At 30.5% G+C, this 12888-nt stretch overlaps 1 protein-coding gene across 2 annotated transcripts in view; it reads left to right on the forward strand.

Annotated features, from left to right (window-relative positions):
- Positions 1-12166, forward strand: part of LOC106063078 (laminin subunit beta-1-like) — a 79652-nt gene extending 67486 nt beyond the window's left edge. For both annotated transcript variants that reach the window (XM_056027863.1, XM_056027862.1), the window contains exons 24-32: positions 320-449; positions 650-755; positions 1462-1647; positions 3052-3231; positions 3540-3721; positions 4866-5007; positions 5709-5888; positions 7006-7162; positions 8828-12166. In XM_056027863.1, coding sequence (XP_055883838.1) covers positions 320-449; positions 650-755; positions 1462-1647; positions 3052-3231; positions 3540-3721; positions 4866-5007; positions 5709-5888; positions 7006-7162; positions 8828-8961 — 1397 coding nt within the window. In that variant the 3' untranslated portion in view covers positions 8962-12166. The remainder of the gene's footprint in view (positions 1-319; positions 450-649; positions 756-1461; positions 1648-3051; positions 3232-3539; positions 3722-4865; positions 5008-5708; positions 5889-7005; positions 7163-8827) is intronic.
- The last annotated feature ends 722 nt before the right edge of the window (positions 12167-12888 follow it).

The following is a 12888-nucleotide window of genomic DNA, read 5'->3' on the forward strand; positions in this document are numbered from 1 at the left end:
ACTTTACTACTAAATCTTCTTGTACCCTTGTAAATACTGGAAATTAAGTTTTAGAAAAAAAAAGAAATTCAGATTTATGACTGTATTCATGATGGTGAAAACCAAATTTAGAATGCATTATAGGCAAATATTGCCACTATAAGCTCAAATACACTGTATCTATATCAGTATACTATTGTTTTGTAAATTTAGGCTCACTATGGTATTTTTGCCCATTATTTAGTTTTTTTTAAGACACTTTGGACTACTTTAAAAATAAATATGCTATTAAATTATTCAACTTGCTAGGGCTGAACTGTTAACAATTTATATTTTCTAGGTGCTTTTGAAAAAATAAAAGAGGCACTGAATGAATCACGAGCTGCCCAACGCAGAGTAGATAATACTGCTGATGTGCTTAGAGAATCTGCCAGAATAAGAAATGATACACAGAAGCTTATTGATGCAAGGTCAGATTTATTAATGCTAGGTTTCATTGTAATAAATGCTTATTAATTAATTGAATAAAAAAATATTTTTTTGTGTATGTAATAAATGGAATATTTACATAGATAAATTATTTACATAAATGAAAATCTCTTTAAATATGGTCTGACTGAATGTGATCTTGCATTGACAAGAGTAACCTCAGGTAATTGTTAATTTGTAGGGAGGAAAGATTTCAAAATATGATGGAACAAAATGCCCAGAGTCTTCAAGGACTACAGAATGATGTGACCAAGCTTGAGGGAGACTTGTTTGATGTGAATGGAATGGTAAGTTCTTCATCATCATGCAGACTTCTTCAGGTCCTATGTCAGATTGTGCTAACTATTGTGTAAAGTTTACCAATGAAGCTTTTTTTAAATTTGACATAAGTTGTCATTTATTTTTTTAAATATTTTTTTTTTGTAATACATGATTTATTTTTTGACACAAAATATTTTGTTAAAAAAGTACTTTTTTTTTAGACCTACCTCTCTAAGCTTTAGAAATAAGCACAACTTTTCAAATTGAATATAACTGGTCTGAGAAACTAACAAAGTTCTTAACTTTTATGTTAGATTTTGAGCCAGAGATCTTCTAGAAACTGCCTTATTTCATCTCATGGCCATGGAATCCTTAATTCATTTTTTTGTATTTAGTGAAATTTTCCCCCATTTTATTATGCGCCAAATGTTGCATTGGGCAGGAATGAACTCTCATCAGATTTCAGCATTGTACCAGTCAATGTCAATAATTTTCTAATCTTTCTTAAATGTTGCCATCATGATGATCATGAGTTTCCTGTTTAAATCAGTTTACAGGTTTCCTGTTTAAATCAACCTTGGCATGCCAGTGACTCAAAATGTATCTCACGCATTAAAAAAAAAAACATGAGCATACATTTAATTAAAACTAGATTCTAAAACATTTCTTTTAAATTGTACACAAAATGTTTCAAACAAAGTTACAAAGCTGTACTTTTTATTGATCCTTTAGGTGTGTGGTAACCCTAGCCAAGACTTCTGTTCAGCATTGTGTGGTGGGGGTGGTTGTGGCAAATGTGGAGGGGACAGCTGTAATGGCTCTGTCAGTATAGCCCAGACAGCCCTAAATTTGGCCAAGCAAGCTGAGCAGCTCCTACTTGCCAAGAATAAAAATGCAACTGAAGAAATTATTCCCCAAGTAAGTGTCATGTATACATTTCTAAGTTGTTATTATTTAGGGACAAACATATCCATTGACTTTCTAATTTTATAAACATTTTGTATATTGGACATAAAAAATGTGTAAATGGTGCATGCAAAAGTGTTGCACTATACCCAGAGAAAAATCAAGAAAAATTTGCCTTAAAAATGATAAAACCGATTTCTAGAAAAAAAAGTACAAGAGGAATTTTTAATAGCTATTACGAAACCCAAATTTAATAGCATGATTATGATAATAATCAACCTACAGATGACATTAAAAAAATGAAATCATGAAATAATGAGTTTGCTAAAGAAGAAGGCTGGTTGCACTTATCCATTTTCACATATTAAAATTTGATGAGCTTTCCTCATTTCTTAATGCAGCTGCATTCATTGATTTTTGGTGATCAACATTTTCCAGAACTAAGAACAGTTGCTCAAACCTGTGCTTGTCACTTTGGGTCAACATACAGATGTGAGAAAGCATATTTGACTATAAAATTATAAACTGAGGCCGTGACTATCCAATTCAAATATGAAGAACTGTCTGTATAATTTCAGGGAAAAAAAATCTGTTCCTAAAGTAAAAAAAAAAAATGTGCTTCATGGCAGATGATATAATTTGTAGCAAGAGCACAACAACCAGCTGCCTTTCTTTTCCCAAACTTATATCAGGTACCCATTTGAGTTAGGTGAATTCAGGGAAATCCTAATAATTCAAAAATTTTAATGTGCAGTCGAATTCTATCTCATTTCCTCTCATTTTGGAAACCAAGTACTTTTACCACTTGGCCACCATGCCTCTCCGAAACCAAGTACTTTTACCACTTGGCCACCATGCCTCTCCATTACAATAGCAACTGCTATTCTGTGTGAATAGCATATACAATATTACAATAATGGTCCATAGTTTATTGGGTCAGCTCACACATTCATTAAAATATTTTAAAAGCCCAAGAATATTCTCTGACAGGCACACAAGTATATGTATTCCCTGAGTTCAGATGAAATTACATCAATTCTTCAATATTCATTTGACATTTAGAAATCTAATTATAAAACCTAAAACTGTCTTTTACTCATAATGCACATTTACACTGTCACTTCATACTAAATTTATGTCAACACTACTCATTGTCATTACATTTACTTAGTGATACATGGAAATAATGAATTCATAATAAAAAAAATGTCACTTGAGACATGCTTAAATATACTTCTTACAAAACAATTTACCACTTCCACAAGTCCTGAAAAGAGAAGAAGCATAAGTTGAAACAATGTATAGACAATGAACAGAACACTCTCATACATTTTATATTTCCTCTTCGAGATATTCTGTAGGTGACTTCCTACAGGTTTTGTTTTACTTTAACCTTTTCAAATTTGATCTCCACAGGTTACAAAAGCTAAGCAAGAGGCTCAGTTAGCCAATGAAACAGCTCAAATGGCCCTTGAAGAGGCCAGTGCCACATTGGCTCAGATAGAACAATCCAAACAGACTGTTGAGGGTCTTCTGAAACAGATCAGAGACTTCATGGAGGGCAATGAATCAGCTTCACCAGAGGATGTTATCAAGGTACATTGAGTTTCCAAGATCATCTGATATAAAACTTTCAAAATTTGATTTAAATACATGAATTAAAGACATAAATTGAAATAAGTTCAACAACTTTCTCCCTTACAATAGTGCCCATATTGAAACCACTCTGATTCAATATTCTAATACAAAGCTTTTAAATGTTAAAAAAAATGTGTTAAAGTACAAACATGTATTTGCTGTTCTTTGGTATTTGTAGAAGTATCTTAAGAAACAAATCTTGCACAAAAATTACTTGTTTTATTGTACATGATATTTTATATTATTTTTTTTTGGTTTGAGTTTAGATTGCCAAAGAGGTGCTAGCCATGAATATTCCCTACACTCCAGAAATGATCAGTGAGCTGTCCAGGAAGATCAATGAAACCTTGACGTCTTTGAAGACTATTGACATTAACCAGATACTCAAAGATACCGCCAACAGCAGACAGCTGGCTGATGACCTCAAACAGGGTGCTCAGAGAGTTTTGTAAGTTTTCCTTTCCCAAATCTTTTTTTTTTAACTTGTTTTTTAAAATTTAAGCTGAAAATGACTTTTTAGTACAAAAAAAAAGTATGTTGTCTTCCATTGAGAGTGGATTACTTCAATGACATTATCTCTTTATAAAATAAGTTAATTGAATGAATATTATCTCATTATAAAATAAGTTGATTGAATGAACTCTTTGTGGGCTAAATTCAATTCCATTTGTTATGTTATTTTCTGTGTATTGCTTCATATCATTCTTGGAGCAACTACTTTTATTTTTGTATATTATGTTCCAAATAATTCATTTTCAAGTTATTTCAAACCTGTGCCATAGTAAAAAATTGTCATTATTGCATAAAAGCTAGCTGTAAGATCTGGCTGGACTTATCTATATTCTAAAACAAAAGTATTTATTTTCATAAACCATTTCTATTCCAACCCAAAATTTTAGACCGTTCGTAATCCCAGTCAAAGTGAAGTAGCTCTGCAAAATATATAAATGGGTTAGAAAAAATACATTAAAGAATCCTCCTCCAAAGATAATATAATAAATAACTACTAAAAATCAGAATTGATTGCTTTATATAACAGTCTTAAAAATTTTAGATTTTTATATATACATCTTTAATGTGGCAAAGTGCTCGACATACACTTTTCAGAATCAGCTTGATCTTGGACCAAGGCTTGAAGGCAATTATATAATAATGCATATTCATGTCAAGATCTATCACTGCTTTCATTTTCATCATTAAAATTTCATATTATATGAAGATAAATATCTAATTTTGGATTGTATAAGTCTTTAATTAATTTATAATCTTCATCTAAACATGATGACCCAATGCTATGATCTGTACATATTGCTGTAGATTGCAAAACTAATATTTAAACAATTTTCCAACAATTTTTTCATCTCTTAGCAAGGTATATAGCAAGATTTTAAATTCATTGGCTATTAATATGTTGCCATAGCATTTTGTAAACCCAAGTGCTAAGGGGCCATTTTTTGCCATAATTGGATTAAATAGGTAGAGGCTGTATTTGGTTGTTATGGTATTGAGTGGGTTAGAAAATTGAAAATTGTTTATATCTTTTGTTAGTATTTATATCCAACACTGTAAGTTGTAAATTTTTCTTATTTTAGGTTAGAGTCAAAGAGTATAAGAGACAAAGCTCAGGATGTCAGGGATAAATTGTCAAAGACAGATTCAATGCAGAGGGATGTTCAGAGTGCTATTGATCAGGTGCTCAAAGACGTAGATGATGCCGAGTCTGATATGAAAATGGTAGGAATTTGTCATGTAGCATATTGTTTGAAAAAGTTTCAGTCAATTAAAACCAATAGACATTGGTATCGTTTCTGTTGATTCCCATGAAAATAGAAAATTTCAGCTCAAAATTGCCTTTCTTTTAAATTTCAAACTAAAAGTGTGTGTTCTTTTTATAAGTATTAATGTTGAAGAAGGTCCAACTGAGATAGGCTAATTATTATTACAAAGTTGAAAACTAAACAAAAAGACTTTGGTAGTTAAAAGGTCTACCTTTATCTTTCTATAATGATATAGGTTGTTTATTTATTTATTTTTTTTTCTCAAATTTTTTTTTATTGAAAATAAATATATAATCCTGAAAAGCCACCCATTTCAATATAGAAAATATGGAATGTCCATTTTCTCTCATTTGTTTTTACAAGGTAGCATTGCTAATTATTTAATTATTTAAACTAAGTTTGTCCATAGCAATTTTCTTATATTGAGATAATCAATTCAATTTAGATTGTGTCATGTATCAATGAATCACCATATTGTTTTATAGAAAGAAAGATAATTTATATAATAGATTACACTTTTCATGTAAAATCCTCATGAACTAATGCAATTTTAAAGTATTTACTTTTTATGCTTCACCAGTTACTTTTGTTTTTGTTTGTTTTTGTAATGTAAAAACTATGAAGAAAGCTAAAATCTGTGCATACATCTGTCTTCAGATCAATGACAACACCAACAAAGTGAAAGGTCTATCCAGAGAGACTGAGAAACAAGTGAGCCGTTTGAATGAGAAACTGAATGCTGTGTCCTCAAGCTACACTGAGATTACCACTGACAAGCTGCCTAGAGCAGAGAACTTGGCCAATAATGCTAATGAGAAAGCAAAGTTGGCTTTGAATGTAAGTCATCTTCTTGTAACTTTCTTTTTCAATGTGTAAACATGTCTTATGTATTTTATTTATATTTACAAGACAAACAAGTGTAGTTCTTCTCATGGGGGTGATTCTAGATCTAGTGGCTTACATACTTGCTTGATGTGGACTCATAGGAATAGGTTGGAGAAGCTTGAATAATTGAATGAAATAATTTGATTTGTAGAATAAAGATGCACAATAAGTTCCTCGACATGATTAAATTGATAAATACACAGGAGATTATTAACATATAAATTGCAAATTCACAACCTATTCCCCCTGTTGAGATGGCCAAAAGTTTCGAGATAAATCCCTTTTATGAACCTTTGACCTGGGAAAGGATTTTATCCTATGTCCATTCTGTCTGGAGGCCCCGTCAACTAGACGATCATTTAATGTTTATGACGGCTGCATGAATATGTTTAAGAAGCATTGCTTTGAACTCCTGACATGGCTTTGACATTGACACATTTAAAGAAACACCAGGGATCAATTAAGAACAGAAATATACATTTAATGACAGCAAACAGAATAAACTTGTACAATTATTTCTTGTACCTGACAAAAACATTACCCGATTAGTAAATTAACTATTGGTGATTAATTATTTTGTTTGGTATCAAACAAGGGAAAGAAATTTTACTTGACATGTGGTGATATAAGTTGAATTAGTTCTCTTGAGCAGGCTTAATCCCTTGAGTATGCATTCACATTTTTTTTAATGCCTCTAAAAAGTGATCATACCCCCTTCTTTCTTCTCCCCGCCCCTCCTTTGCCCAACTGGTCAAAAGCTAAAAGCATGAAATTGCACTAAACAAAAACAAATGGGAAAAATATTTTTAATCGCACAGATTTCTTATTGTTATACTACATCTATTGCAAATTTAATGACATGCCTAATCCTAACTAATCATTTTAAAAAAGTATTTTTTATGTTTTTCTTGTTCTTTTTAATACTCACTTCATTAATATATTTATTTAAATGAACTTTGAAGTTGTATCTATTTATTTCAATCCAAATTACAAGTGTAGAACCAACCCAGATATTGATGAACCATTTCTAAAACATGAGATATCTAGGTCATGTGTATTTTCTTTGCAGCATTCTCTTTATTTGGATCAGAACTATGACTCAACAGCTCAGAACTTAAATGACAAGTTCAATGAAACCAAAAATGCCAAAGAAAGAGCTGAGAGATTGAAACAGAGAACCAACCAACTGATGAAAGATACAACAGCCAAGCTGAATGAAATGAAAGGTGAGTTTAGACTGTTTTTAGAGGGCTTTTTTTTTTTTATGCAGAAAGATAAAACAAAATAATATTTATAATAGCATATACGTCAACATTAGGTTAAATTGTGTAAAGTTGTAATGCGTAATGTTCAAGAATGATGAATTACTATTAAACATTGGACTGGTCACTACCAATGTGTCGCGAATGTGTAGACTGCTGGGTTTGTGCTTCCCGGAGTCACACTTGACATTTGACAGACACAGATATTACAGATTGACTTAAATATAATGTTTATTTAATGGCGATAATAACAATACTGCACCTTATTGGCAGTTACTTCAAGACTTCCGATGTGAAACATAATTACATCCGCATAACAGTGGCATTGAATGTCCAAGATGATTAGTTACAGAATAAACCACAAGTAACATCCATATCACAGCGAGTAACAAATACTTCATTAATACATATCCAACTCTCAGTGTAGAGAAAAACTAATAGGAATATACGTAGTGTTCACTGGCTTCAACTGCCCAAAAGATACTACTTAACTCAGAGTTACAACTTGACTCTCTAAGTCGCTACTACTAAAATCATACTTGACTGCCTCGTCCAGAGGATAACACTTGACTGACTGACTGAACTGACTGAATTGCAAGTCAATTTTGTTCATTTTACTTCCTGTTTTCTACATCATTAATTCACGAGTCTTTCCAACTCTTAACCTGAGGTGAACATTAAATCAGGCAATGTCAACTGAGACTGTGACAATATACAACAGTAAAATGACTGAAATATTGGTACTAGAAGCAGATAGAAAGTCAAACAAATAGAGTAACTCAAGTTGTGATGGAATAGTATGAGATACCTTTTGTTTACAAAGCTTATATCAACTCACTGTTTGTATGGGAAAAAGTTTTTACTTGTATTTTCTCCCTCACCTAATCTCGGATTAAGCTGAAATTTTGCACAATTATTTCTTTTACCTGACAACACAAGAATCAATAAAAAAAAATTAATGAATTAGTTAATTAACGATTGGTAGTTAATTATTTTGTTTGGTATCTTGAACAAGGGAAAGAAATCACATTTGACAGATGTGTATTAGTTGAATTGAGGACTCAAGCCCCGAGTGAAAATGATTTTTTGCATTAAAATAAATGATAATGTAAACATTCCCCAAGATACCCCTTTCTTCCCTCTCCCTTTCCCAACTGGTCCAGACAGGTGACAGGATTATAGCGCATTGAGAAAGCTAGACAAAAACAATTGGTAAAAATATTTGTAATCACAGAGATTTATTATAATTACATAACTGGTCCAAACTAGACTAATTGATACAATTACTCTTAATATAAGCTTTGTTTTTTAAAAAAAGTATTTTTAAAAATGTTTTTCTTGTTTTTTTTGGATGCTGGTTTTCAAAAGTGCTAAAAAAAAAAGATTGTGTGACCTATTAAAAGGAGACAAATTTGGATTATTCTAATAAATTAACATTGACTTTGGAAAAAAAAAATTTTAAAAAGGTGAAGGCAGCACAAATATATAAAGAGCTTTCTTTTTGTTCTGACTCTAAAAATGTCTTTCTATCTAAAATTACTGATGGTGTTTAACAGATCCAGAAAAGTTATATCAGTCCCATTCTATTGACTTAATCGTTTTTAATTTTGTTCAAATATTTCTTTTCAGATTTGCAAAAGAAGGTTGACAACTATGAAGAAGAGTTGCCTAAATTTCAAGATGAGATTGACAGATTAAATAGACTGATGGATACCTACATTGATAACATTAAAAAGAAGTCTTATAAATATGACACTTGCTAATGATAGTCTTGTATAGTTGTTTTATCTCTTCAAATTCATATCACATTGTTTAGGATAGTGGCTAACAGATATGTCATGATTTATGACAGAAGAAGATTTCAAAATTTGAAAATGTCTAAGATCTTAAAAACAATTATTATTTTTGCATGTCAACAAAATTATAAACATTTTTATCAGAATTGTACTGGTATTTCTTAATTATAGCAACATAAAACAAACTGTATCTTGAAAGTCTACCATAACATTAATCTGCAAAGTAACAAGAAATAATTGGTATTACTTGAAGAGTTGTGTGTGTTCTTAAGCAGCAATAAGAAAAGGTATTAAATGTATATTCTTCATACTCTACCTTGTCAGTTGTACACTTCACACACAGAAATTTTGTTTGTAGTTACATCAGGAACATAAAGTAAGAATTGTCCATTGAACCTTTTTACATTCGTACAATATCCATAATCTTTTTCAGTGTAACAATAAATTAATTTGATAATTGTTTCTTGATCAATATAACAAAGTCTCCACACTAGATACCTATTCTGTACTTGTGATCATTTTAGTGAGGGACAAAAACGTTTTTATATCAAAAACTATTATCTTCACTTAAGAACAGTATTATTTAGGTTGAAAAAAGTTGGCGTCTATGATCTAATGTGGACAATGAAACTATGAACATTTTTTTTCCTGAAAGCTTAAAATAGTTAGGCTCTCATTACAAATCTATGTCCCTATAATTAATGTCTTAATGTAAATATTTAACTCAACCATAAGCTTTAACATTGAAGTCATTAGAACAGAATTGAGCTCTTTTATTTTATCTTTCAGTACTGCAGTTCATTTTTTGTTTCAAGAAATAGTTCAAACATGTCTCCATTCAAATGTTGATTTGGGATCATGCATTTTTTTTTTTTTAAATTGCTTTAAATCTTTTTCAAAGGAAATATTTAGCATTAACATTTTTAGTGTTATTGTTTACATTTTTTTGGCACCTTTTTTATGTTTATTTTTATTATTTATTTAAATGGTTGCTCAGCATTATACTATTTGTACCTCTACCTAATGTAGAGACTGTCTAGTAGGACAGATGGCAAATATCTAATTACAGAAACAAACATCAGATGGTGCATGATTAGAATGACTGTTGATGTTTATATATATACATATATATACATCTTGTTTTGTTTCTATAGAAACTTTGTACAAAAGTTAAAAAAAAAAAAATAAAAAAAAAAACAACAACCCAGACCACTTTATGTTACGTATGTATACTGCATGACTTTTTAAAATATATATACTATAATACATTTGTGTGTTGTATAAATGGTCCAGTATGTTTTGTATGTAACCAGTGGCACAGTCTGGTTCTGTGACCAGATTGTTTTCATGATCAACATTTTAACTTGAATACGATGTACCAAACCATGAATATAATACACCTGTGACTTGTTAGATACATGGCCAATCCTGTACATAGCCAAAGGTATGGAAGTACATTCTGACTCTTATTGTAAAGTTGTATGTTTTTATTGAATTTATTGTCTTGTCAAAAGTTGTCTTAGATGTTGTTGATTTTTCATGTAAACATAAGATCAAAAGCCTCTTTCATATGTTTAGAATGTGTATGTTACCTCGTGTAATTTTATTTATATATTCAAATATATAAATATCTATATGCATATGTTATACCTATACAATCTATATACCATATATCAATGTTGAAGCTCTCAATTTGTGTGCCTTTGTTTTTGTTGTGCTTTCAAGTTTTTTTTGGTCATCAGTTCTGGATATATGACATTTTAAGATGAAATTGTTCCATTTTTTTTAGTACAAATAAACAACAGGAAATGGTATCATTAGAAAGTTCTGATCTGACTAGAATGTAGTGCTATTTTATAACTAATTATACTGTACCTCTATAGAATACTCGTTTGTAGTTTTGCCTAACAATATGTGTTTCTGCTCTATAGCCCCAAAAAACAGCGAAAAGGAAGAAACCTTATAAGGGGTGTCAACTGATTCTTTCCTGCTTCTATGTTTTTTATGTTCCTCCAGTAACTGTGTAATAACTAAATTTTTGTGACATGGTACTCTCCCATCTAGTAAGCTGAAGCAGTAGCTAAGGCTATAGGTCGTAAGGGCAAACATTCAAGAACAAACAAACAAAAAAGCTCAAACAGGTGTCTTGTAATTTAAATGTATTTTTATTTTATGTTTGTTGAGCTGAGTATGTGTTTAATAGTGGTGAATTTGTATTCACAATGTGTTTGTTTTAAATGATACTAAATAGAATGTAATGAAAGTCTAGCCAACAAATACATCAATATATAAATGGCATTTTTGTGTACTATGATATCACTTCATTCTACAGGAGTGATCATGGGGAAAAAAATCTGTTCAAAAACTGGCCAGTCATTTGATTTGTACAGTCATCAGTTATCTATGTGTGATTTACAACTATCCAAAACAAAACAAAAAAACATTTAGGAGCTACTCTTATGCTACAATTTTTTTAAGTTGCAATGTCAGGAAAATATTGTTTAAGTTTTGGTGACATTCTCCTTCATAATTTTTGATTGGCTTTATTGTGGAAGAGTAGATTCCTATGCTAAAGAGATTGGTTCTAAGTGCAATTTACTTCACCTGCTATCCAAAGTTACACTATTACTACCTCTTAGCCAGTCCTTTTTTTCCCCTATGTAATTAATTAGCATTCTAGTTTGTTTATTATTGTAGGCTTTAATAAATTGACATGGTTGCATAATGTATTTGTAAATTGATGTTCATTTTATGTTCACTAAACATTTTTGTTTGTTCAAGTTGTGTAAACACCCACTGTCCATTCTGCAGATGTTTTAGTATATATATGTCAACGTAGTGCATTACAAAGTTTTGTCCAACTAACAGACTCAATGTGTTATTATGCATGTCCTATTCATTCATCAATCAAGATACATTTTGATAAGATTGCTATAGCTCTACATTCTTGTAATCACCCTGCTTTTTTTTTTTAATTCACCCACTCTGGCACTAAGTTTTCTCACACTTGTTCACACAGCTCAAAGTAAGAGCTCATGAACTCAAGTTCATTTAGCTTGTTCTTTTCAAGTTTTATATTTCTCAAATCCAAAACAGTCATATTTTTGTAAAATTTAAGCTACTAATATTTAATAAAATAAAATGTATCAGAACAATAAATTCATTCACAGATTTCAGTTGTTTGTGTTCATTTATTTACTAATGTATTTCTAAAAAAAATAAAATATTTTGTACGTTTTTAATTATGCTATTATAAAGTGAATTAAGTGTCAGAAAAATGACTACAAACATTGACAACTAATTTTGACTTATGATCTTTGAAATGAGATTAATAAGAGAAGAAAGTTACATCCAATGTTTACCGGTAAATCTGTTTTAGTTTCTTTGGGGTTTGTTTTTAGTTGAAGTGTCCCAAGCAGAGGACCCATATTCTAATATTGGCCTTAGGTTAATTAGCATTTTAGTTGTTTGTTTTTGTTCCATTTGTAAAAATGTATTTTGATTATTTTTGATAAACCTTAATGCTTTATTTCTTATAATTATTTTGTCAATATGGGGATTTCATGATAAATTTTCATTTATTCATCTTAGAGGTTTTCGTCTTTATAACTGCTATACCATGAATAAGAAGTTGTATTTTCTTGTTTTCAAATGGAAATGTGTTCATAGAACACTATAGGTTCATATTTTCCAATACTATCTATCCTATTAATTATACAACGCATATATAATTTGATATTTTAGGCACAATTTAGGCCTTGTTGTGCCCATAGTCTCTCAAGGGTTATTCCTCCTTCATATCACGTCATTAAAAACAAGTTCCATTGACAGTTCAGATGGTAAAAATATATTAATTTAATAAGAATCTGTTGTATTTTCACAATTTCTTTGTCC

The sequence above is a fragment of the Biomphalaria glabrata genome, chromosome 4, assembly GCF_947242115.1.
Source record: "Biomphalaria glabrata chromosome 4, xgBioGlab47.1, whole genome shotgun sequence".
NCBI lineage: Eukaryota > Metazoa > Mollusca > Gastropoda > Planorbidae > Biomphalaria > Biomphalaria glabrata.